The following is a 27,426-nucleotide window of genomic DNA, read 5'->3' on the forward strand; positions in this document are numbered from 1 at the left end:
TTGATATGCTAGTGTCTCTAAACTTAAAGCAGCAGATACAATACATGCTGTTGCTGCCCGTCACCGTGATGTTGCTACATTAAAACTCAAAGTTTTAGCTTTATTTGGACTAAAACACCCTCTATTCTGAGATCCTCCATTTGGATGAGGGAAAAAAACATTGTAAAAACTTAATTAACGAGAAAAATCAAATGGCCAAAACTTCAGAAAGAGCAGCAGAGGAGGGATCCCTCTTTTATGACAACATATAATACAAATATAAGTATATAAACTTTAATATTGTACTTTCAGGCAATGTGTAAAATATAACATTTCTTCTCAAAATGACCTGATGATTTGTTAATGCTCAGAGTTGCAAATGTCACACACAGAGAGCCGTTAAAATTCTAATTAAATTCACACTCCCAACAGGCACCACCCTGTCCTTCCTTCTTTCAAATGAAGTATTAAAGAGATGCACTGTATGTAACTTCTAGCAGTTGCAATACCACTTGCATATTCTGACAGCCTCCATCTGTTTAGCAACCCAATTCCTGACATACCAGCTGACCACAGCCCGACTGACCACCCGCCATATGAGGACCACTAACTCTGACAGATATGTCTCCAGTCCCACCCAATGAAATGATTCACACACAAGGAACCATCAGTTACTACTAGACTGTGTGAGAATATATGCACATTAAGAAACTTGTGATTACGTTTTCTAATTTATTTGTGCCCCTAATAACTGTAAGTGTGAGCATTTTTAGCAGCAATACAGAGCAAGAGATTTAATGACAAGATTAACTGTGTAATGCTGAGAACACTCCTCTCTGAGGCGATGAATGAAAGCCCTATTTCCACAGAAGACAGGCAGGTTTGTGTGTCTGTGTGTGTGCAGCTACAGGAGTCTATTTGGCGTCAAGCCGGTGCCAAACTGGCTCGCAACCTTCTGTCTGTGGAGAGATCCGTTAAGATATGATTACCAACTCCCAAGGCCCCACAGTCAGGCCAGCTGAAGTGAAACCACACATGCAGCATATCAGACGGAAGCCATCCAAGTTTCCCCCCCGACGTTTTCCAAGGTCTTGCTTCATAGAAAGGCCAGCTTTGACGGGAAGAACAGGGAGCAAATACACACACCAAACAGACAAGCAAAGACTCATACCAACTTGATGGGAGTCTGACACCACTCTTTATCATCAAAGCTCACTATACCGATGACCCCGCAGCTCTGGTGTTGTGGAAACACTGTGATCCAGCTCGCTATAGGACAGCGCTGCTCTCTCGCTGCCAGCAGCACCAGCTCAGCCTAAACCTGTCTCACATCAAAGCATCGGAGATCACAGACTTGTGCTCAAAAACATGAAACGTAAAACTGAGAACAACCTCAAAGAATCCCGGTACATACCCACTCTCTCACCTTTCAAATACATACCTTGGGGGTCTTTTTACTATGGTGACACCTCTATTGAGAACAACAACTTGAGAACAATTGCTTGTTAGACTGCCCTGATATGAGAAGATCACAGGTTTGATTACGGTAAACCACTACTGCATCAATACCAAGTGCAGAAACTGAATCTACATGTTCCTGCTCTGAAACTGCTTGTATCAAAGTTCTAATCTTTTGGCCACTTGGAGCCAAAGAACGAAGAAGCAGGAAACAAAACATGTGACCTATTATATTACATATGTGACTATATCACCATATAGTACTTTCTAACTGAGAGTTGCGAGAGGATCAATACCACTCTCTGTGTTAAGTTTGGAGCTGGATCCAGAGGGCAATTAGCTTGTAGCTTAGCATAAAGATAGAACCAGGGGGACAAAGCTAAGCTAAGCTCTTACACTTGCACACACAAACAGAAATGTAAAAGCAACAAATAATGGTTTTATGGGGTGTTACATGCTGCATTCGTCTATATCGCTTTAACCGTAATTACAAGCAACCAAGATGTACAAAATCACTGATGTCAGCAACCTGATTTAATTCAGTTTGGAGATGGAAATTCTGGGAATTTCTGACAATAGCTCAGAGATGGTGAACAGAACTGCATAAGTGTCAACAAATCACCTTTCCATAGTTGAAACATAGACATGAGAGCGGTACAGATCTTTCTCTTTCTCTTTCAACTCTCTCCTAATACGCAAACTGAAGTGTTTTGAAATACATCTCTCAAAAAATAACAATGAAGGTAGAGTCTAAAGTGCTGAATCACAGCTTTCTCTAGTTTTAATTTTGCTCCACCACTGTGCCAAGAAAAGCAGGAAGGAATTGGAGCGTCCAAAACTGAAGTGACATGAAACTGTATTTTCCTCAGACGAGTTTGGAACTGATTCACCGTGCCTGTGTGTGTTTGTGCGTGTGTGTCCATCCAAATGTCTGCGCTCCTGAGCCTGACCCAGTTTTTAACAATTACATATCAGAGAATGAGAAGTAATCTAGTGGTCGAAAACAACACACACACACACGTACACACACACACACACGAACTAATAGCCTTGGCTTCTTGATAAGCAACACACCGCTTTCAAGTTAATGTACACACAGCACGAAAGGCTATTATTTATATTACACATCATGATATTAATAGGTAACTGATCATTTTCTTTGCTCTTTGACAAATTTATGATATAGCCTTCCTTATCACAGTGGATGATGTATTTAAACTATGGCATGTGTGTGTATGTTTCACACAAAATGCATTAGGTTTATCACTCCACAGATAAGATTGAGTTAATAACTTAATGGTCCTCACACCAACTTGTGAGGCTAGATATGGACGTGCGGAATGTGCACGTGTGCAACCTGCATACACAGACAGACACAAACAAACACAAACATACAAGGAGAGTAAATACAGTGAAACCATGTGTTTCCGTTTGCAGCGAAACACAAACATCAAGAGAGAGAGAGAGATTGCTCCATCTTGTGTTTGCCCAGCCCCTCCTTCCCACCTTCCAGCTTCATGTTTGGGGCACACCTTGGCTGTTTCCTGGGTGAGCTGGCTCTTGTACACACATAGACAACCTGAACCCCCCTCCTCAACACACACACACACATACAGAGAGCGAAGATGGCCAGGCTTTAGTTACCTCCTGTCCAGATTATGTTCAACCTGATCCTTGTAAATGATCTCTAATTATGGTCCTAAGAATGCAGGTTGGGACTGTTTCTCCTCTGAGTGTGTGTGTGTGTGTGTGTGCATGTGTGAGATGTATGTACGTGCATGCAAGGATTAGGATAGTGTGTGAGGACTGTGTTTCCTGCCAGACTAGAGAGTGAGTGAATCAGCGAGTGCCTGCGCAACCTGGCTTCAATCTCTGGCTTTCATTTAACTTGAAAAAGACAAAGAGCTGGGGTGCTTTACTATTCAGCCAAGTTCAATATGTTGAACATCAAGCCCATCCGGAAGGCAAACAGCAAGAACCAGAGGGAACCAGACTGAAGACCAGACAGCCAATACTCACAAAGAGAGCAAAACACTGACAAAACTCTATCAGTCACGTTTTGTTTTACTACAGTCCAGTGTAGTGGTTATTAGAAATGAATGAACACAATTATTCAGCCTGAAATCATTTTTAGATTTAAAAAAAATCCATATCACAAAATCTGTGTAGAAATTGGATTTTAAAAGTATCATACTACATCACAAACATTCACATACACTGAAGGAATCTGGCAGATAATCAGCAGCTCGTCTGGATTACATCCACATTTTTCTCTTCACTTTCCATGACTGGAAGCATTTTCAGACTTGTGATCGTCTTGCAACAGGAAAGACGGCAACTTTTGGATATAAAATGTAGTTTGGATCTGCTCCTTTAAAATAAATAAATAAATAAAAAGGTACCTTGTGGAGTAGCGCTATGAAGCAATGTTTTTAGAAGTGTTTTGTTTGTATCATGCACAAGGAAGAGTGACTTGATACACACTCTCCTCTGGATGGTTTCGCACTATTTCGCTGGTTTGTGGTAGTTGGTCACAGTAATGTACCAAGAAGTGAGCCAACAAAAAGGAAGGAAGAAGCAGACTGCTAGAAAGCAAACTTGGATGTAATTTACAAAAGCAAGAGGCACATGAATTGCCAAATATAATTCCACCATAACTAGTAATGCTAATGAAGATGCTAATTTAGTCTAAGAATGAATAAATACTGATGTCAATCTGGAATGAATGGACCAACAATATGCTACAGTGTGTTTACAGAAGGTACAGTAGAGTCAATGTAGTCAGTTTTCCTCATTAATAAACAATTAAACTATTTAATCTATAAATCTATCCATGATGTCATGCACCACACCACAGGGACATTAAAATGCTTCCCGCCAAGGGCAAACAATTCAAGAGCACGACATGTGCATGACAATTACAACTGAGACTCGACACTGCATAGATGCAGTCAGTCCGACATGTCAACTACCAGTCCAGGTTTAATGACTCATGCTACACTTAACTCGTCCACTTCACTCACACACTTTATGGTCACCTGAAGTGCTCTTTACCCTGGAGTGGTCAGCAAACAGCTGTGAACACCCTCGTCTCTTTACAGCCCTGATGATCCTCGTAAGTAGTTCAAACAGCTCTGTGAGTGCTTCATAATGGGCATGTGAACATCCTACATAGACATTTAAACTATAAACAAGATCAAAATATGTTCAAAGAATGATGTCATATGCAGATGTTGGTTACAAAGCAGCTCCAACCTAGAAATACTGCCTTGCGGTTGCATGCCTCCGCCAGCCAGTTAAGTTGCAGTTTACATCTATGTCTGTTCAGACTCAAAATATTTGTAGTGAAGACTTTGAAGGAATTTAATTAAAAAGGTATTAAGTGTATTTTCCTTGTATGTGTTCACATGCTTGGCCAATAAACCTGATTCTGATAGAACACAAAGTTGTAATCATGACAGTAGACAAAGCTTCAGATATGGATGTTGCTTCAAAGAAGCTACAAATTCTAAAACTAAAAAGGTAGGAACCAAGATTAGTGTCACCAATTCAGTATCTGACCAAATATGAAATATGGTCTCAATCTCCCCTTCTGTTCCTGAGTTTTGGTGTTGAATCATGGCCAGAAAAGTGTTTTTGCAGAACATTATGATCAATCACGGTGAAGTTGACCTTTGACCTTTTGGATACAAAAATGTCATCCCTTCATCATTTTATCCTATTAGACATTTGTGTGAAATGTTGTCATAATTAGTGTATGAATTCTTGAGTTATGGCCAAAAACACGTTTTGTGAGGTCACAGTGATCTTGACCTTTGACCACCAAAATCTAATCAGTTCATCCTTGGGCCCAAGTGGACGTTTGTGCCAAATTTCAAGAAATTTCCTCAAGGCATTGGTGAGATATCATGTTCACGAGAACGGGACAGACGGATGGACAACTCAAAAACATTAAAAGTCCCCCATGTTTATTTTAAGTTGTGTGTTATCCCTAATCATTGGGTTTAAACAAGAGTAATAGACTGACAATGTGTAGCATTCTGGTTCCAGCAACAAAGCTTACTTGCGACCAGGGAGTATCCCTCAGCAATAAATCTTTGGAAAATATCCATTTGGTTTGGCGAACTCCGACTGCTGAAGGCTCACATTAGCTTTGGCTGAACTTGTAGGACATTTTTGCACAGAGTGAGGACCGTGTCATGAAAGAGAGGGAATAGTTTGCAGGATGGAGAAGAGGAATTATTACAGCAACCAGCACTCTGCCACGCAGTCAATGCATGCGGTTCTATTTATGCTACATAGGGTATCTGCACGGACGGATGTGTTTACACATTTGTTGGCAGTAAGGACCACATGGTCATAAATTTTGGACTGCACGTGGACCCTGACCTGGGCAGGTGACACAAGTTCGCATCACATGTTCGGATCCTCACAGCTATGTGGATATGGAAAGTACAAACTTTTGCGCCAGCGTTCCAAACATTTCGGACCCCCCCCCAAAAAAAAATTCAGTGGAACTGCCAACATCAGTGGATATTGTTCATGGAGTCACAGTAAATTTGCATGGTGCTTTTGCTTAAAGTTCGAACTTTGTTACGCATATTTGCAACTGTGCTAACTGCCTTAACAGTGCTGATCTTTGAGGGTGGGAACAGAACCAGAGTCCAAAATGAAGGAAGCTCATCATCATATTGTTGCACTTTCTGATTTTATACAACCCTGCTATGATGAATAAGAAGCAATGCAGATAGAGCTTTACTCTTCTTATCCCTTTTGTGACTAACCACACACAACAGTAGGCTCTGCATGAGCCACAAGTGCAGTAGCCACTACATCATCAATTTCATTGTGTCACCTCTTGGTGTGTCCGAGGGGAAGATATAGAGAAGAGAGGAAGAAAAAGAGACCATCACATCAGTGAGCAAAGACTAAGACCATGTGTCTATACTGAAAGCCTCTCTCCTTTCCTTCCATCTTTGTTTATTTCTTTCTTCTCCTCCGTTCCTCTCGCATTCTTCCTTGTTTCCACTTGTTCACTCACTCCTATTCAAATCCTGTCAATTACATCAACCTCTGCTACTGTCTCGATTCCTGCCATTTTCTTTCTCCCTTCCTGCCATTCTTCTTCTCTCTCTTCCTATTATGCGACGATCAAACTTAGAAAATGTTTGTCAGGTCGTAAAGGAACTCCACCAAGTTTGCAGCATGGATGTGATCTCCACAGAACATTCCTATGGGCTCAGACCATGCCTCTACAAGCATATACTTTACTATGTAAAAATACACATGGACAGGCCTGTGTATGTTACTGCAGACCACCAGGGCTCATATTTGCATTTGGAGCACATGTGTTCATAACACTCCCCATTCCCACTCAAATTACTTCAGTCTCATCTGAATGCAGCTTTCTCCTTGTACAGTTAAACAAACAGGACATTATAATCATCAATTTTTTTAAGAGTTAGGGAGTTTTAAACCTTTTAAAAGTTATCTGGAAACCAGATTCTCAATTGTCCAACTGGACTTTGGCAACACTGGGAAGGGCGAACCAGGAAATGGCACCAGGAAATTAATTGTTCAAAAACATTAATCTCAACTGTGAGTAAAGCAAATATGATTAAATACGCATGACTTGCATCTCTGAAAAGAAAGAGAAAACAATATTGCAAACATTCACAGGTGCCTGGTATTATCTGTCTTCAGCTGGCCACTAAACGACTGGTCTGAGACTCAAACCGACAATATCACCAGCACAGCTGTGTAGAATAGTAGCAGCTGAAAGGACTGAAGCTTGAAGGAAAAAACTGAAGCTTTTTGTTTCAAAGGAGTGAGTTAAACTAGAAAAGACCTGACCACACATTTGCTACAGTTCATGGATCCTTTAATCAGCCTTGTTTGTCAGTGTGTGTTCTTGTTTATTCTGCAAAAGGCCGTCCAGATGGCAACTGATTATAATACCGATGTAGCTTATTGACATTACCTTCCTCACTGAGTGCACTGAAATAGGGCTGCAACTAACAATTACTTTCTGCTGATTATTTTCTCAATTAATCGATTGATCGTTTGTTTAAGAAAATGTCAGACAGTAGTGAAAAAGTCCTGTTATGATTACTTAGAGCCCATGGTGATGTCTTCAAATGTCTTGTTTTGTCCGATCAACAGTCCAAAATCCAAAGATATTCAGTTTCCTTTCATGTATGACCCAAAAAAGCTTAAAATCTACACATCTGACAAGCTGCAACCAGCAAACTTTGTAATTTTTCCTTAAAAAAGGCTAAAGCAATTCAAAATAGTTGCTGATTAATTTTCTGGTGATTGACTAATTGATTAATCACCTAATTGTTGCAGCCCTACACTGAAAATGTAAATGAAAATCTTATTATTAACTCCAGCAGCATCTCGGTAACACTTGAGGCTGCGATTTGAAAAGATATTTGAAAAGATAACATAATGTGGCAAATATGGTGAGAAGAGAGCATATGCGATGTTTGAGAGTGAGAAATGAGGAGGAGAAGACCCAAAGGAATGAAAGTAGGAAGAAAAGATGAGAAGAAAGGCCAAAGGTCAAACACCTCCCACTCCCTTGTTTTTTTCTCGTTTCCATTTCCCACTCGCATTTTGAATCTCGCCTTTTGTAGTTCTTTAACCCTTAAAAGTCCTCTCGATCCCAAACCAATCTACTATATTCTTGCAGCACCCACACCTTTCGGTCTCAGTTTTCATCTTCTAAGAGTAATAAAGATTGATCTCATACAGTTTTCTTTTGTTCCCTGCAGACTGACATCTAAGTCCTTGCTGCCTGTTTAGTTACGGCCTCACATCCTCCGCCGCGTCCACTTAAGGTCAGTCTCTGTTTCTGATAGAGACGCAGGCTTGATCTCAACTGACGCTAAGGACCTTAAAGTGTCACTCAGGATTTCACACTGCGGTCAAACAACTGCGGAGAAGCAGAGGCAGAAGAAGAGAGAGGGCAGAGGTGGGAGAGATGGAGAGGGGCGAAGGATGGGATTGAAGTCAGGGGGCGGGGTTTTCGCTGAGCAACTCATCACCGCACCAACAAAGAGCTGCGCTGACTGGGCCATACATTATAATGCAGATGTTTAGTAGGATGGATGGATAGAGAAAGACAAGAGGATGCTGATGTAGTAGACAAAGTGTTGAGGCAGAAAAAGCTGCACATGCTCCGACAATCTCCAGACGGTATCTCAAACATCTCAACACACGTCATGACTGGTGAAGATTAAACGTGATGTGTAACTTAATTGAGTCCTGCGGCTTTCATTGCCTCGCAAAACATGGCCAAAATAAACACGCTCACAGCTGGGAGGCTAATTAGCAACAAATGGCTTTTCTCTTGCGATAAAGTAAAAACCCTTGAAATGATTTAAAGGAGAAGACATGCACAGGCGCAATCACATATTTTATGTACACAGATTAACACCCTTTTATCTTCAGGTTGTGTTTATGCGAGTTAAAGCCTCTGTATTCTTGCCTAGTTTCTCCGTTTGTTATTGACACTGTGGACACCAGCCGAGGAATGTGCAGCGCAGTTTAAGAGCTGACAGCGCCGGTGCTTAGCCTCTGTGGGAAAATGTCCGCCCGCAAACTTACACCCACTATTTTCAGACACACACACACTTGCACCCACCCTTGGGACACCCGTGTGACCCTTGCTGCTGCACACACCCTTGCCCTCCCTCTGAGTGTGACACACTAGCCTCGTTCTCTGACCTGATTGGATTTCAGCTTAGGGAAAAACCTCTGCTGCTGACTCTCTGCATCCACCTTCAGTTTCCTGCAAAGTTCCTTGCTACGCTACACACTCTCACACACACACTTCAATGGACACTGAAGCATGAGATTGAGATTGGAAAACTATTGATTTGTTTTGTATATTAGACAGATGACTCCTGCCCCCACCCATCCAGCCTCTGTGGGGTTGCAGTTCCCTGCACGTGAGTGCTCAGGACAGGGGGCAGATGTCCTCCCCCAGAGGACTGAGCTAGCAGGGTGGGAGGAGGAGGACGGAGGGGTCCCATTGTCTCTGGCACCTCTAAACCAAAGAGTTTGCTCTAAACAGTTATTATCCCCCCCTCCTCCTCTCTTCTCCTTTGCACTCCTCTATCACCATTTGTAGCCACCCCCCAACTGCTACCCTCAAGGCTCTAATTTGGGTCACAGGCTGCAGAATGGCATCTCAACACTCAGTCAAACCTACACCCAGCCAGAAGCTGACATGTGTTCAGAGATATGAGGATTTAAAAAAACAGAGAGCAGAATGAGTTTTTCTGTTCCCCTTCACTTGTTAGAGATCCCGTACAAAAAAAAAGAATCTCAAACAAAGAAAAAAGATGTTTTGTACCACATTCATCTGGAATTCCTCGACAGATAAACACAGAAACATACCTGAAGTTTTGTAGTTTGTTTTTAAAAGTAAAATTTACAACCCAAGTCACAAAGACCAGGAAAGAACAACCGTGTACATTTTCACCTCAGCATCATTCGAAATTAAACCCGCAACGTCTGCGAGAAAGCAAACACGCTCCATTCAACACCAGGGGTGAGAAAACAACCAGGAGACGCTGTTCATACAACAGCTCTGCCAGGAGACGAATGCTGCGAAGACACTTCACACAGTGCTGTCAGCTGAGGGAAAAATATCACTCATACACACACACACACACACACACACACACACACACAAAAGAGCCAAGAACAAGACAAACAGCCAATCCATCAGAGACTTTAGAAGACCTCATATTTATTATAAGTTGTCTGATGTTTGACCAGTTGCCACTAGAAATGAGCAGCTTTTTACACTCTTTGTGATACAAGACAATGTATCTGAAAGGGGCAGGGCTGAATAGCCACCTTGTTTTGTAAGAAAACCATCATTACATGACTACATGAATATGGTTTAAGCCCCTTTGATGAGGTTTGTAGACATGCAACACCTTTGGCAGCAGAATCTGATCCCACCACATCACAGAGTCACCTCACCTCTGGGGAAACCTGTTTCAGTGTCTATAATTTTCCAACATGCTGGGAAACATCACTGAATACATTTTGAGGAAAAAAAAAAGAACTTAAACAGATCCTGCTTACCCGTAGGCATTGTTGCTTTGCTGTCCTTCACCAGAAATGAAAAATTAGGCTGTTTTAAACGGTGAGGTGCAGGTTTGAAGGAAAACAGGATTTCCAGAGTGGGTCACATATCCAGAATATTCCAAAAAGTATTCCCATCAAAGCCTGAAAGATCCCCCTTTAGACTTTCCACATTCTTCCAGTCATTGTGAATCCCTTCTCCTGGGAGCAAACGTGCAGTCCACTCCTTCAAAATATACACACACTGTTTTCTCCTGAACACACACACATACAACACACTCCTCTGGCTGGTGTGTTCTCTCTTCAGTTTCTTTCTGCTTCTCTTTCTGAATGCCTCTCTCCCTCCCTCTCTCCTGTGGCAACACATCCACTGCGTGCATGTGTGTGTGTCTAAAAGTGTTCATGTGTGTGTTTGCATGTGAGTGTGTGTGTGAGTGTCAGAGTGAATGGCCTCTGCTCTCTGCTGCTCCCTCCCTGCTGGGTATTCCCCTCCCCCTGACTCCTCCTCTCTCTCTCCCGCAGCAAATTACAAGGAGCAGGGAGTTCCACATTAAGTACCTTCTCTCCTCCTTTCCTCTCCGTCTTTCCTTTCTTTGTATCTTTTCCCTCCATATTTTATTTCTTCCTCTTATTCTCTCATCCCAAAATCAAACTTTTCAGCTCGGTCCTTAGCGCTTGTAGGGTGGGCGACACCTTTTGTGTGTGTGCGTCTGCTGCACGCTCAGCAGGCAGCTGAACTGCTGCTGTTATAGCGCACAGCTCCAGAGATCACACACGCACACACACTTTACAAGGAAGGGGGGGGAAGAGTGTTACGGCTGATCAATAGGCCGGGAGCCAGCTCAAACAAAAGCTCCTCATCCACTGCGAGACACTGCACTGCTCATTGTGTCCCAGATCAGAGAGAGACTGTGTAGAATGGGCACAAAACACACAAAACTGTGTGAAGTGGGAGAATGTGGGAGATGGGTGCAGTGTTCAACCAAACTCGTGATGAACATTAACATTAGAGAATATGGGCACAGATGAACTACCCTCTAAAGCAGTAGAGTTGTGAGCCTTAAAAATAAAGCAATGTCTACTGGTAGGGCTAGTTGTCTTTTCAAATGTTTCGATACTGGTTGAGTATAATACCTGACTTCTGTTACCAACACTAAAATGATACTTTTTCAATATCTTACTTTGAGGACTACCCTAACAACTAGAGGAACTCCAGTTTGTTCATTTAACAAAACACGTCAAACTTCCGAGTGCATCAGTGTTTTAAGTTCTTGAGATTTTTGGCTGGACTGCAACAGCAGGGCCAGACCTATATACGTGAATACCTGTCCGTCACTTAGCCACTCACTGAATTACACCATTGGTTGGCTGAAGTTGGCCAAAGGCCATCAAACCTTGGGACAGCCAAGTATCCCAGAATGCATTTTGCACCAACCGGCAGCAATGGCGGAGATTTTGAGCCAGGCCAAAAGCTGTCGTAATTTTCTCAAATAACACCTATTTGGAAATTTGCTCCTACATTTTCGGAGATGTAAGGGGCTGCTGGCCAGCTGCTAGCAGCCCAACTCCCGAAGGCCAATTCATGCTTTCTGCATTCAGTGCTCGTGGACAGCTGTGGACTTGCATGCAGACGCACACGCGGTTCCATTCATACTTTTTTCGGAGGTCCACCGACACAGATGTATTCAACATGTGCCCGCTAGTAAACAGGCCTGCAGCATGATAACTTTCCAGAGTTGTAAAATCCAGTCGGTGAGTAATACAAATTGTGCTGTGTTGTTCTGATCAGCCTTTAAACGCAATAATCTGTTTCTCCAACCAGACTTGCTGGATCGTATTTCATTGTCTCACCGGCACTTTAAATAACACAGCCCCTGTATTGTTTAACACAGGACTGTTTTCAGTCTGAATGTGGCTGAGGAGTTCATGTATGTTGCTGAACAACAACAATAAGTTGAAAAAGAAAAGCGACAACTCAAAGAGGATAGAAATACAGTACATACAAACATACAGTAGACGAGACAGGCATTCCTGTTTGCTTTTTTGGCACATGCGTAGTTGGCATGTAGAGTTCGCACAGTCACAAATTTTGGCTGTGTGCAGATGTCCAAAGAGGGTCTTCACGGACCTGGGCGGATGACGAAATTTACCTCAGATGAACCAAGAAAGTAGAAAGTATAAATTGACCTTAAGATGATCAGCTGGTCAACGTCCGTCTCCCGGGGGAGAACATGATCCGATGAACTGATCTGTGTAGCTCTTTGATGATTTACTGCTGGCTCTAATGTCTCCGCAGCATTTTGATACATGATTGAAGCTGCCACATTAGTTTGTCTGAATATAAAGTGAAGCTTCATGTTTTGACTGGACAGAACAGCAGCGCTGCCTCTGGGGCTCTATATGTACAGATATCACCACATTTCAATAAATATAAATGTATTAAAATGAACAGATCAGTCTATATACATAACAGTCTGGATATTATCATAGCTACATTAAAGACTGAATAACATAATTTACTGCATCTCTCTGTCAATGAGGTAATTTTTTTGTGAGAAAAAAAGTGTTAATGGAGCTTTGAGTGGAGACTAGCTAAGCTGCTGCTGTCAGCAGACAGAACGATCGTACTGCGTCCTCCTGTCCTCCGAGGTTTGTACTCCTGAGTCGAACTTGCCAAGTCCAAACTAGCAAGAACACAAGTCTGAACTTGGCGTACTTGGTATTGAAAAAGGCCCTATGTCAAATTGGGTTCAGTCAAAGCCCTGCGCACTTCCTGGGCGCCACGTGTCGCCACTTCCTGTATCTGTCATTTCAAATTAAAACCCTTAGCGTTTTATACACGGTCCAGCCATATACTAGGTTTTGACCTAGTCTTGTTAACAGAAGGCTGCCTTACAAATATGAGAGATGGTTATTTAGGAGCAAGGGAGGGTCTAATTAAAGACTCTACTGAGTTGCACTGTGGACATCGTAGGATTCAGTGGAGCCTGACTCATACTACTGTAGGGAGTTCAAGTTAGGATGTCTTGACCTGCTCCAATCACGACCATTTTTTCAATTTTTTTTTCTGTCTCTTGAGAGTCTTCCAACTTTATGGAAGTACATTACCACTGAAATACCCCTTACATTTCATCCTAACACATGCAGTCAAACATCATAACAATTTGACATAGCATTCATTGCCAACTTTCGATACTGGACAACACTCATTCGATTCCACAGTATTAAACAGTTTATGTTTAGTACTCAACAAGTACTGAAGTCAATCACCAGTTGCTTAAGTGCATACGGTTGTGACCAGTTAATCCAAAGAGTGATTTTTGTTTACCTTGTTTTATCTCAATATTTTTAGATGCCTGAAGAGCTAAAATGATCCAACTATTCACGAAAAATGATAAGATTTGAGTAAAGTCAGAACAAATAAACACGACTCCTCACATTTGTCTTGCCACACTTTCTGGGGGTCCCAACACCCAGGCTGGCAATCAGAGCGTATAAATTCAGAAAGCAGTTATACCTCAGGACAGGCCATGTGTCTCATCTGGAGGACACACGTGAGACAATGGACCCTCAGTCTTACACACTAAAGCAAATGTGTCGACTATTTGTCGTCCCTCCTCAAAGACAGGGCCTGGTCCCAGCAGCATGGGGTCCCGCTAACACCACCCCCTTCTCCTCACCAATAGAATAATAGAGACCCCCTGGATCATCCTCTCTCTCACACACACACGCACACATATACACACACCCAAACACACACACAAAGACCAGATCCCAAGAAGCACGACCCTTCTTTCTTATGGTCTGAGGGTCCGTTGACCCACGAAGCCCCTAAACCTCCACTCTGAATGCAAACACTGTCCACCTGCCCCCTCCCCCTGCCACCTCAAGCGCTCACACATACACACACACACACTTGTGTCCATAATGAGCACCTCTAGCTTGGCAAACACACAGAGGCCGTCTAAACTCCTCGGTTCAGCCAAGCACGACCTGTTGATGACAGAAACCTACAGCAGCACTCTGGCTTATCTGATGCACCCTGTGTACTCTAACAGCCTCCGCTCCTCTCCCTATAAGATATCGACCACAGAAACAATATTATTCCTCATTTACTGGCTATGACAATCACTATCTGAGCTGCAATACATGTCAACATGGTGTTTTAAAAGAGGGATGAAAGAGGCGACAGTGAGGCTGAGGATATTGATAAAATCAGAGATTAGCTCCATGTTTTGGCTGCGGATTTGATCCAGCAAAAGAAAACTTCCTTTTTTTTTAGCAGGCTGTCTGAAATATCTCTTCCTCAAAGAAAAGATTACAATAGTTGTGGTTCAGGTTGCAACTTATTTTCATTATTGATTTATAAAGGAATTGTTTAGTTTATAAATGTCAAAAAATCTTGACCCATGCCCATCACAGTTGCCCAGAGCCCATGGTGACATCTTGAATTTGCTAGTTTTGTCCAACCAAAAACCAAATATATTCGAATAATAATGATATAAACCAGAGAAAATTCTATTTTAGATGCTAGAACAAGCAAATGTTTGGCACTTTTGCTAGATAAATGACTTACTCCACCGATTTCACGTGTCAAAGTCAATCTACTGGTCACAGAAAGTGCTACTCAATCTGTGAAAACAGTTCAATTCTTCTTCTGTGGCTTTGGAGAGAACTTTGTCAATCCTGAGGAAATGACTTATGTGAGGTCACTCAGATACCTCTGTTTGGACTTGGAGTCTTAAAGGAATAGTTTAGCATTTTAGCTTTCTTGCAAGGAGTTGCAACCTAGCCTGGCTCTCTCCAAAGTTAAAAAATGTGCCTACCACTACCTTGAAAGCTCACTAATCACCATGTTTGATCTAGTTTGTTGAGAATATATGTGTGTGTATATATACATTATTTAACCACAGCAGGGAGCGGTGACTTCCTGGCATCTTGTTGTTATCAACCAGCACAGAAACAGAGGTGCTGGAAAAAGTTGCACTACATAACTCTTAAACCACAAAATTGCATTTTTTTGGTTTGTGTACCGATTAAACAAATGAGATATGATGTGTTAATTAGTGGTAGAGGTACTGGTAGATGTAATTTTGATCTCTGGCGAGAGCCCAGCTAGATATTTCTCTTTGCTTTCAGTCTTTATACTGAGTTATGCTAATCGGCCCCCAGCTCCACCACACACGTGAGAGTGGTTTCAATCTTCTCATGCAACTCTTGGCAAGAAATTAATAACAGTATTTTGTTGTATTTATCCCTTGATCTATTTTTAAAATATTTTACAGAAATCTTGCATTGGGGAGTGTGGGTGTTTGTAAGGCGAGGGGGGCGCTTATGAAAGAAAATACTGGGTTGCATTATGGGAAATGTAGGATGTAATGTTTTTGGAGCTTAACACATATTAGTGACTAAAATTCGCAATATCTTGGCCTCTGTTGCATCAGTTTGGACCACTCTTTTATGATCAATCTCTTAATTAACTGATTAATGGATTTACATGTTCTGCTCTACATGCAGTCAAGTCAGTAATGTGATTTCAATGCTTTTTTTTTTTGCTTTTTTTTTTTTGCTTGCAGCGGAGCCAGGGCTCAACACCTAACTCCTTCTCAACACCACCGCTCTCACCCGGCTCTGCTCCAATTTCATTTCCCCTCCGCATGTCATCCCTCCCCACTCAGAGAGGAGATTTCCCAACAGACTTCCCTCCTTTTCAATGCCAACAACAAGCTATAACAAGAGCTTAAGACCCTACACACAGAAAAACACTCTCTTCATGCACTCAGACTTAGAATTGATGGTTTGAGAGTTTGTGAGGTTGCCAAGATGATCGGGGCCGTAGCGCTGTGGTGGTTTCTATGACGACAGCTAGGCATTCATCTCCAAGGCAAAGTGGCATGTGGAAAGACAGTGAGAGAGAGGAAAAGAGGGAAGGAGAGAGAGAAGAAAATGCTTATTGTCAATAAACCACTCCATTCCTCATAACACTCGGGCAGCGCAAACACTGAAGCAGGGCACAGGGTTCACACACACTATTGAACTTTTACTGGTGAGCACTCACACACACACACACACACACGCACACACACACTATCATTTGTTTTCCGACGGCATTGTAAAGCCTGACTTAAAAGACCTCTTGAAAATGTTTTAGTGTGTGAGTGTGTGTATAATCAGAAATAAGAAAAGTCCCCAACCACTTAAGCATGTCCTGAAGAGAGGAGGGCTGCAGGCGGAGAGAGGTGGAGAACTAATTTGATGGTTGTTATTGCAGTGTGTCTGAGTGCGTGTGTGTGTGTGTGTGTGTGTGTGTGTGTGTGTGTGTGAGTGAGAGAGAGAGAGGAATCGGGTCCAATCTCTTCTTCAGACAGCTTCTTCATTTTCTCAGCTGTCTCCTGTTTAAAGTGCGTTTCTGTAGTAACGTATTACAGCACATGGACGAGTAAACTGAGAGAGTACAGAGAAATGGATTCAGAGAGCGAGAGAGACTGTGACTAATGACAGGAGTTTGTGGGTGGAGGGGTCACTCATATACAGTTTCCCCCTCCCTCTGTGACTCTGTCTGTCTTTGCCGTTGCTGAGATAGATCATCTGCAGACACACACACGCACGCACACACAAAGATTCTTTAAGTGTCACTAACTCTTAAAGCTTTTGTTCTTGCCGCTTGAGCTCTTCATTAACCTTAACACACAGTTTCTCCTTTTTTCCCCTCATGAATAACTTTGTCGGAAAAATCTTTCCTAACAGTCTGTATCTGTTAGTGTCATTTTGTATCAGCTTGTTCCAGCTTTTCATTATTCATTTTTTACACACAAGTAAAACATTCAAACTCAAGTCTTTGTGTGTTTTTATGACAGAACTACGTCATCCAATGGCAATTTTTTTAGATGTTTTCTGCATTTCATTTGATCAGCCTAATTGCCATCGCGTCATCGGTTTTGTTTTGCACCAACCAGTCAGTAGTGAGTGCCGTATCTGTCGTTTAGTTAACATGTTTTACACAGATGAAAGAAATATTTGATTTAAGAATGATTATTATGTCTGTGCTAATTAACTTACAACACCTTGTACAGCTGTGTCGATCTCATACACGCTTGTTGCCATTTTTCTGTTGCCATCTTTCATGAATGACATCCCCATCGGAGTTGTAGGTGGTCTTCTTTTCTGAGAAGACTTTTGACATGTCACGGTAGCAACAGCACAGGTGTAAATATTAAAGTTAATAATGGCTGATTTCCATTTTGCTGCTTTGGTTTCAGCGCGCTGGTAATGTGTATTGTCACATGTCATGGTTCACTGGGACACTTGAACAGAACATCATTTTGTACACATTTGCCCAAAATTCGGCCTGACTCAGTCAGATATATTTGTCTTTAGTCTTTAGATACCAAATGATCAAGCATCTCTGTTATAAGCTCTGTGAGTTTGGCTGCACAGTATGAGTCTACAACAACTAACCCTCTAGGCAGGTCAGTGAGGTTCAAGGGGTTAATTCCCTCCTTTTAGTGACGCATCTACTTCAGACTCAAGTCCCCTTTAACACACTGCCTGATGTGAGAAAGTGAGGCTTTTGTTGTCCAGTTAACTGTGCATTGCAGCACACTTGTTCTATAAATCATAAGCAGACCTCTAGCCAATAATAACCAGCAAAAAAAAGCTTCTAATATGCTGTGCTGAGGCTAATTTTGATCCATTCTGATTAACTCTGATTAAATCCTGCAATTGATTTTCCCTTTCCCCAATTTATGAGGTTTCCAGATTCCCGGACGGTATTCCCTCAGGCTGCAGAAGTCTGCTTGCAGTGCCAGGACTTTTCAGGAAGTCCAGGAATTTTTGACTCTTTCTGGCCAGAAATCTTACTGAAGTACCAGTTTCAGATTATATAAGAGCAGGAATCCCTAAGATTTGGCAGGTGGAGCCGGGAAGGGGGGCGAAAATAAAGAGCGTCTTCTCCATTCCAGCAGACTAAACAACAACAGCGACACAGAAATAACTACAGCTGCTACATCAACAACAACACGGTCGACAGCAACAGCCACAGCTAATGATAGAGCAGGGTGGCACCATGGACATCGCAGAAGGAAAAGTATTTACGATAGGAGATAATGTCAGTATTCAACTATGCAGTCAGTTGGTATTCACATTAACAGATGTAGATAAATGCAATGAGCCAAACATCAGGGGCAGGAAATGAGAGGAGGAGAGCAAGCGAAAAGCAGCGAAAAACAGGTGGTTTACAGGAATTATAACTTTCATTTCCTTGAAGTGAATATTACTTGGCTGTGGGGATTGAAGACTTTAATACTACATGAAGCAACACATAACGTCATCTTGTGATTCTTTATTTCTTAGCGATCAAACAAACATCTCTTTTTATTTACTATATTTCATAAAGTGAAAGCTTTTGTCTTTGTATTATAATCCTGAGATGAGTGTGAGACTGAGGAGAAAGCAGAGTGCAGAGATTTATGTTCGTGTACTGTATGTGTGTATGTGTGAGTTATTGTGTGTTGAGTGAGTACATGAGCATGTGTGGCGGATATACGGAGGAAGCTGTGTTTGGCCTCAGATTAAAATGCAGGACGAGGGTCCCGCTCCAGGAAAAGAGACCAGCAGAGCAGAGAAAGAGGGACTTTTCTCCCACTTGGCAAAACATGTGACACATAACAAAATATATATACAGTATTCATACCATTTTTCACAAAACTATGAGACTGCAAGATATCATATTTGTCAAATCTATAGTAATGTGTCTAATATGCTCGCTTATGCCACCGTCCTTTTAAGACCAACAGTATTCATTTAAACGTGATTCTGTAACGCATTTAAAATCTACATGCACACATATTTATGTCACATATGTTTCCAAATGTGCTTTTGAAGTATCTAGTAACCAAAAAATACACAAGGATGGATAAGAAGTCCAAATAAATATCAGTGAAAATTCATCTCTGAGTTATGACTGATCACAATAAACACTTTATGTTCAATGATACTTGAATTTATTGACTGACTGGAAGATGATTCTAGTACAACCATCCTATACATGCCATTATCTATCTAAGACCTTTTTTCTTTTGTAACTCAAAATCAAAATCTTATTTTCAAGTGAGATCTGAGACCAAAAACAGTCTGACCTAACATACAACCAGCCAGAGACCATGTTGTTAACCCCTCTCAGACAAATACAAAGTCAGACAAACCAACACTCAAACAACCACAAAAAAAGAAGTAAGAAACCTAAATGATTAAATTCAAACAATAAATGAGTCCCCTCCTATCTATGTCTCACAAGCTGGGTGCTCCAGTTAGTCCTTCCCAGAATGAGGACACGCCACAAAGGGGAGCACACGTGTATGAGCACACACACTCACACTTAGGTAATATAGCAGGGTTATTGTACTAAAACAACACTATAACTTTGTTTCAGGTAAAAAACTGACACAAAATCACATCTGTTAAAGTCGTGCTATCTCTAAAACTTGCTATTAATAGTATTTTCCAAAACTGGACTAATAAATCAGATTAACAGTGTCCCTAAAAGTTGTATATATATAGTCCTTCAAAAGACAAGACGCAACAAATACAGCTTCAAATGCCATGTTGATCTTCCTCTCGGATACACACAGGTGAAAGCATTGTTATTGCTATTACCACCATTCACCACACACACAGTTACCACATAGGTCGTGGTCAGAGACACCCAAGCTTAAACACAAACTGGTAGTCTAATTACAGCAGTCTGCCATGCTGTCTGATTAAACGAGTGGGCAAAGGTGCCATTAGTCACACTAAATTGAAACTTTGGACTGAGTAATTAGAGGTCAGACCTCTACAATTATGATTAAATAAAGACTTGGGCTTAACAAGGGAAAAACTCAGTACTGTATAGTCTGAGTGTGTTGTCAGAGTTAAATCCCCATTTACAGTAAATTAAACCAATTTGCGATTCTTGCATATAAACAAAGTGAGGTCACGCTCTGTGTCCTGGCAGTTCGCAGCACCATACAAAGACAGTGACAACCTGCACTCACCTCAGAGAGACCATTCCCACGACTAGCCTTTCCTCAGCCGCTGGTATCCCAGTATCCTTTCACAGGTTAGTTCCATGTCCAGACATTTGAAAAAGTTTCACGCTACACGCGCAGCCTTAGAAAAACACTGACTGACTGGAGAGGTAGGTAGGGCTTGTGTCAAGGCGGCCCGGTCCGTGGTCCACACCTCTATGAGGTCAATTCAGAGAGAAAGAGATACACTGAGAGAAAAGAGGGAGAGAGAGGGGGGAACAGATGGAAGCAAAACGCAACGGAACTGACTGCCCACTGGGAGGGGAGGGGGGAGAGACAGGGAGAGAGGAGCTTGCACATCCAAGCAGCCCACTTCCTGACCAATTACTGCTGCAAGACTAGTCTCTCTCCCTTCTTTCCAACTGGCCCTTGCTCTCTCCTCTCTCACTTTGCGGTGTGGGATCGCCGCAAGAACTGGAGAGCGGCCAGCACTGCAGACACACAAATGACAGAACTGGAAAAAAGCGTGAGGAGCTGTCACTGAAACTGTGACAAGATACAGAGAGACCGAAGAAAAGGGGAGAGACAGTGATCAAGATTTGATGTAGAGGCTGGTGATTAGCAGAAGAGGGGTGTAGGAATAGGAAGAGGAAAGGAAAAGAGGGCAGCGCAAGGACAAGCCAGCTCGTCTAACCCCAAAAAACACACCAACAAGTGGGCCACGTTGCATACAGCATCAGTTTAAAGCTTCTTCTTGGTCTTTACTCCCTCAGTGTCACTTTCAATATCAGATATAATATTCTACTTGGATATAAGAGGTCAGGTCGAGGTAGAGGGTTAGACAACCCCAAAAAACAGCCAAGGAGCAGAGATCACGCAACCTAGAACTCAAAGTGCAACCTGCTGTGAGCGAGTTTGTATGAGCACACACAGAAAATATCCAAGCCACTAGTCATTGTGTGTGTGAGTAATTTGGTCATTGTTCTGCATCCTAACAGAGCAGGATGGAGGAAAGTCCCCTCTCTCGGAGCCAGTGGCTGTTGTTCCTGCCTCCTCAAGTAAGGCTTCCTGGGATTGATAAAGCAGCTCCTGGCCCTGTCAGCGCACACACTTTCTCACTTCCACGTTTTCACCGGTCTGAGGTTTTTCCAGGGAAAACACAACTGCACGTGGTTCAGACTTTAGCAAACATTGACCTTTGATAAGCAACCAACTAAAATACACTTACCTCTAAAACGTGACCTAAATTCACTTCAAAACATACATGATTTGCTCGCGGACAATAGAGTACACTGACTTTTAGCTTATGTCAATCAGTCCCTGCTATCTGTGACCTACTGTAGCAGTGACCAGCGACCAAACAAACACAGCTGATGTGGGTCGGCGATCGGCTGCTATTATCCTAACCTGGAAAACCCGAAAGCATACCGTGCCAAGCCTTTGTAACCGAAAGCCACACCTTGCACTTTAAAACACACAGAGACAATGACAGATGATGGCACCGTCCTCTAAAGGAAAAACAAGCTGATAACCTACAGAGCAACCGGTCGCTCTCTTATCATTGCTGTTACTCACCTTGGAGGACAAGACGGGTGTGGTTTACTGAGAAGTGTCAGGTGGCTTGTCAAACACGGAAAAGTAGACTAAACTAACTTTTAATTTCTTTCCTGTGATTGTAGGTATGTAAGATCTGAAGTGCATGGTTGTGACACTTTGTATAAATATGGCTTGTAATATCTTACTTATTATGTGATTTAGACAGTAAGGTTATAAACAACAGATGAAGAGCTTACAGCTCTAGACAAAATGAAGAATCCTCAGGAGGTCATATGAGCACTATTTGAAGTTAACATCAGGGCAGTTTGATTCCAGTTTTTCTGTTGCTAAAAGAAACTTTGACATTCAAAAGAATAATAATCAAAATAATTAAAGGAGGTGAAGTCATAAGCAGTCAACAGTTATTATTAAGAGGAAACCAGTCATATCCCATTTAAAACAAAAGGGAGCTGCCAGTCCACAAAAACCTAAAATTCTGAATAAAATAGCAGTATGTGACGGAAAAAGGAAAGAGGTCAATATATTTTTGTCTGTAGTGTCTGGCAGATACAAAGGGATCATTTAAGTGTTGACGGACGGATGTTTTCTGCAACAGGAAAACAGGAATGACCGAATAAAAGTGGAAATGCGAAATGGATAGCAGCTTGGAACCTCCCCAACTAACAACAGGAAGAATCCCCCTCCTCCCCCGCCATTTCCTGCCAGTCTTCAGTTAGTTGTTTACAGATGAAGGAATCAAACAGGATGTGATGTCATCAGGCAGGTGAATCATACTCATATGATGGCTTCGTCATTCCAGAGTCACTGAAAATTACGCTACCGCTTTTATGTCCTCCATTCAGGGATTTCCCGGGGTCATCAAATTGACAGCACAGGAAATGTTAATGAGAACAACTTTTATTTTTGTTTTTAATCTCTTAAAGTGATCTTCACTTCTCCGATGTCATATGATGTCATAAGGGTTCAACCAATACCACTACTTTCAGTGTTAGGCAAGTTACTCGAAAAGTGTCATCTTTCACCCGTTATATACTGTATTACTCACTGAAAAAGCAATATCCTTTTCATCACTCAGCCCCGTTCTGTAGGGTGCCTTTAAACAACTACAAGGCCTCCTCAGTCACATGTCACATCTTCTGTATTTAACACATATAGAAAAAGAAACAGCCAGCCTATGGTTTGATATTTCCTGACCATACATAGCTAACGTTAGCTTAGCCCCAGTGATTGACTGCATGCAGTGAAAACCCGTCTTCAACCAAATTAACTGGTGACTAGTTGGCCAAGAAGACACAACATGTAAATAAGACAACTTTTCAGCTAACTGGAGGCACATTTAGCTAACCGCTACACGCCTTCCTGCACCTCCCACCCCTGCACCGAGCTAACATGTCTCATAGTAATCTGTCCTCTAAATGCAAAGAGAAGAAATTTATATCAATTCCCCCATGAAACTTGTGGCCAAGTATACCCCCAAATTGTCGTAGTAACGAAGTGTTACTGAGATTAGTAACTGTGATGTAATTACTATATATCAAATTGTAATTCCTCACTACTTGTTCCTGAAAATGATGATCACATTACTGCAGTGCTTTACTAACTAATGCATTACTGCCCAACACTTGAAGCCGCATACAATAAACATTTGTGCCAAATATCTAAAGGGTTAAAAAGCTTTGTAATATTTAAGGGTACATTTCCAGGTCTATATTTATATTCTGGGGCTTTACTAGAATATCTTTGCATGATTTACAGTTCAAAATCATCCTTATAATAACCTTAAAATAATCCTGAAAAGGCTGTTTTAGCTCGTGTCTCTTTAAAGCCCCCCTCCCGATAAGCCCAGTCTTTTCTGATTGGTTAACTCCCAGAAGTTGCATCTCAGCTGACTTCAGGCAACTCTGGAGGCTACGCAAACAAACAGTATAGGTCAGATTTCACTTCTTTTTCTCATTCCTTTATTGAAATGGAAACTTCTCAAATACATCTGTACATGTTCAAGAGTGGACAAGGTGAAACAACTCATGAAACAACCTCAGCAACAGAGACTACAGAAGGGAGGGCCGTGGCTATGCACGAACTATCTGACATCTTCACAAGGAAGAAGTAAAAGTAATTTTGCAAACAAAGCATCCAGAGCGGCTGCTGGTTTTGGACTTGAAGGCAGCATTTTAACATACGTTCACCTCAATTGTTGGAACTTTGACCATATTCAACATTTGGGTGCCAATTACTGATACCAGACTTTTGACAAAATAGTGTCACAGTGTAAAAAGTCGGACATCATTATCAGCCTGAAAATGACTTCTTGAATGAGTTATCACTACTTAAAGAGGTACAACAAACTAAAAAAATGTGTTTTTTGAGCTGTAAACTAAATTATATGACTGTACTGTGATGAAACACATCAATAACGGTGTTAAGATTGACATTGACACCAAATTTAAAAAATGGGTCGACTCACCATCTGCTGTTTTAAATCAGCCCTGAATCCTGCAAGGCCAATGCTGACATAGAGTCGACCATTTGGGACTTATCTACGTCATTAAGTTTATATAAAAAAAGAATGTTAACACCCTAATGGCTACGTACTGACACTTACCTGCACATACACACAGCAGGGCTACGGCTATGTACTGACACTCCTCCACAGACACACATACACACACACACACCGGAGACCCTCTCATAGTAGAGCCGCTAGCTAAGCTACAACAAAGGTACCACACAGAAACTTTTACAAAAGGGCCATGAATGTGCTTCTGGCGACGGTCAACACTCTGGTGGACTCTCTGTGTTTCAAGCTCAGACACGGAGAGTCTGACAGCAGCTGCTCATGGCTGGTTAGCTCTGACTACCAGCTTTACATCGCTATTCATGCTACACTGAGCGGTGGTCAGTCGGTGTCCCCTTACCTCTCGTGTCACACGCTACGTAGCCACGAGGCCACGCCCCCTACAGTCGTTGTCCTGACGAGTCCTCTGCTGCATTTTTGAAATATGCTGGGAGGGAGGGAGCTAGCAGAATTTGGGTGTGTAGTTACTCTTTAATGTTGGCATCTCTGAAATACATACAGTTAGATTAAAATAATATTCCTTGGTGTGGTTTAAAAAGTGTAACTGATACTGCCTCCCCTGCTATAAATATGAATGGGGCATCTTAGTGTGTGCATGTGTTTGGCATTAAGATTATAAGCTTTACATTATAGTTAAAAACAGAGAAGCGGTCACAACTCAACTGCTGGGCTGGTCTCGTCAGAAGTAGGAGCCAAAACACATTATTTCTCAGACTGAGATAAAGCACGGGTGAGTAAAGCCATCTGCATTAGACTGCAGTTGATGGTGAAGTGCTGATGTGTGTGTAGGCGCCACACTCTGTGCATGGCTGTTTGTGTGTGCCTGCATGTCTGCTTATGTGGGTTTGAGTGGGATAAAGAGCCAGGAGTGCATGTTGGCAGGTTCCCTTTGACCTGTGGAGGCTTTATTTTCCCTCATATTCACATTGGGCTAATACTCTGCCTTTCCCATGCCAGTGAAAACCCTGGAAGCCGAGCCCTCTCCGGCCCTCTCCTCTCTTTAGGGAACCTAAGATGTCACTGCACACAAAAGGAGCCGTGAAAGCCGTCCAACTCAAGCAGGGGCTATTATTTACAGTACCAAAAGAAAATCGCTCTTCTCCCGAGTAGTAACTCCCCCTCCGAGCGTCAGCCGTCTGTCTCCTTGTAATGCTTCCCCTATTTTGCCCTTTTCCAATCCCTTTCTATCATTTGTCTAGCTCCTTTCTCTGCTTTCACTTTCCTCCAATCATGTCTCTCTCTCTCTCTCTGTTTAACTCCCCCTCCCCCCACCATAATAAAGTAAATAGTGGGTTTTGTAACCAGTAAGCCCAAAATTAGGAGTAAGCCCTAAACTGCGGCTTTCCCCAATCTTCACTGTGCCATTCAAAACAGGCAGAAAAATCCTCTCTGATCATATAAGTTCCTCTGAGACGAGAAATTCCACTTGGTGAACTTTGTCAAAAGTAAATAAAAGCTTTACACAACAGACTTACATATCTGCCATCAGGGGGATTAATATTTAGACATTTAAAGACGTACTTTGTACTGACTTAAGATGCAGACATATAACATCACAAATCTGGCAAACTACTCAAACTGAAACTGACAGGAGGAGATTAGGCTGATAATAACCTTCAAAAGTAAGCAGTTAAATTGCGAAAGTTACCATGCAGTTACAATGCAGCTGCTGTATGCATTAACAGGACTTTATCCTCTATAAACTAATGCAAAATGTCAATTTGCCCTTCACTCTGAATTTTATTAAATTACAAAGGATATTTGTGTTGAAAGACTACAATTGATAACATACATATGTAGTTTCCATTAAAGTAAAGACATAAATACAGTACATTGAAGTGGGATTCTGGCTTATGCATGGTTAAAGATTAAACTGCAGAGTGATATTCATTTCAGGTACTAGCATAACAGGTTGTTAATAGTTGCTTAGCAACATGATCCACACTGTCTTTTTTTTCTCCAAGAATCTGTCTTGGTGCAGCCTGTTGATCGGAAGCTACTGTATGAACAGAAGTCCAAACTGTGGTCGAGCTGTTGGTCGAGTTGACAGAAAAAAGGATGAGGTCACATTTCTCTTTAACGACAGCTACACACCAGGACTAAAAACATGTCTACAGTCCATCTAAATAAAGTTGGTAAAAGGCTCCTGAACTGGAGAAGGTTTCTACTCTTGTGTTTACAGTAAATACAGATGTAAGTGACAGGTCTTAACTAGACCCAGATGTGCCCAGGAGGAAGATGGGCCCCATACACACTTCATCACCCGCAGACACCCTGACACAGCATTTTCTTTCACCCTACAGACACAAACAGGAAAGATGTGCAATGCATCCACAGTTAGATTAGACATGACAGCATTTTAACAGTGCTGATCGGGACACTTTTGTGGTATATTATTTTGGATTTTTGGATTGAAATAGCGGACTCAACATACAGAATATTTGGCACAGATTGACCAAGTTTCCAAATTTAATTTGCAAAAAAGAATTTAGAGCTTAATTTCACCAACATTAGGCTTGCACAGTGCTTCAGTGTTACCAAGTTACTGTAGTAGTAGCCAGAGTATTCAAAGATTTGTGATTCTTCCAAGACCAATGACTCTGCAATGTTTGTGGAGCTGAAACTGAACTAAGGAATAAAATCAAGAGTGGAAATCTACATAAACAGGCACCGCCAGTGGAATAATGTTCCTGTTTCTTTACCTGTGTCCAAGTGATGAATATCAATCAGCAAGCAGTCTTTCCA

General features: G+C 41.9%; 1 protein-coding gene across 3 annotated transcripts in view; it reads right to left on the minus strand.

The window, feature by feature from the left end:
- Positions 1 to 27,426, minus strand: part of LOC137169029 (pleckstrin homology domain-containing family G member 1) — a 75,775-nt gene that overhangs the window by 24,177 nt on the left and 24,172 nt on the right. The window contains exon 1 of one of the 3 annotated variants that reach the window (XM_067571967.1): positions 20,577 to 20,937. The exons of 1 other annotated variant lie outside the window; for it this stretch is intronic. Coding sequence is in view for 1 of the 2 variants with exons in the window: in XM_067571966.1 (XP_067428067.1) it covers positions 10,543 to 10,552 (10 nt within the window). In the remaining variant the exon portion in view is untranslated. Of the gene's footprint in view, positions 1 to 10,542; positions 10,961 to 20,576; positions 20,938 to 27,426 lie in introns of those variants that run through there. One more of the 3 variants, XM_067571966.1, reaches the window with a different exon arrangement.

The sequence above is a fragment of the Thunnus thynnus genome, chromosome 18 (genome assembly GCF_963924715.1).
Source record: "Thunnus thynnus chromosome 18, fThuThy2.1, whole genome shotgun sequence".
Classification (NCBI taxonomy): domain Eukaryota; kingdom Metazoa; phylum Chordata; class Actinopteri; order Scombriformes; family Scombridae; genus Thunnus; species Thunnus thynnus.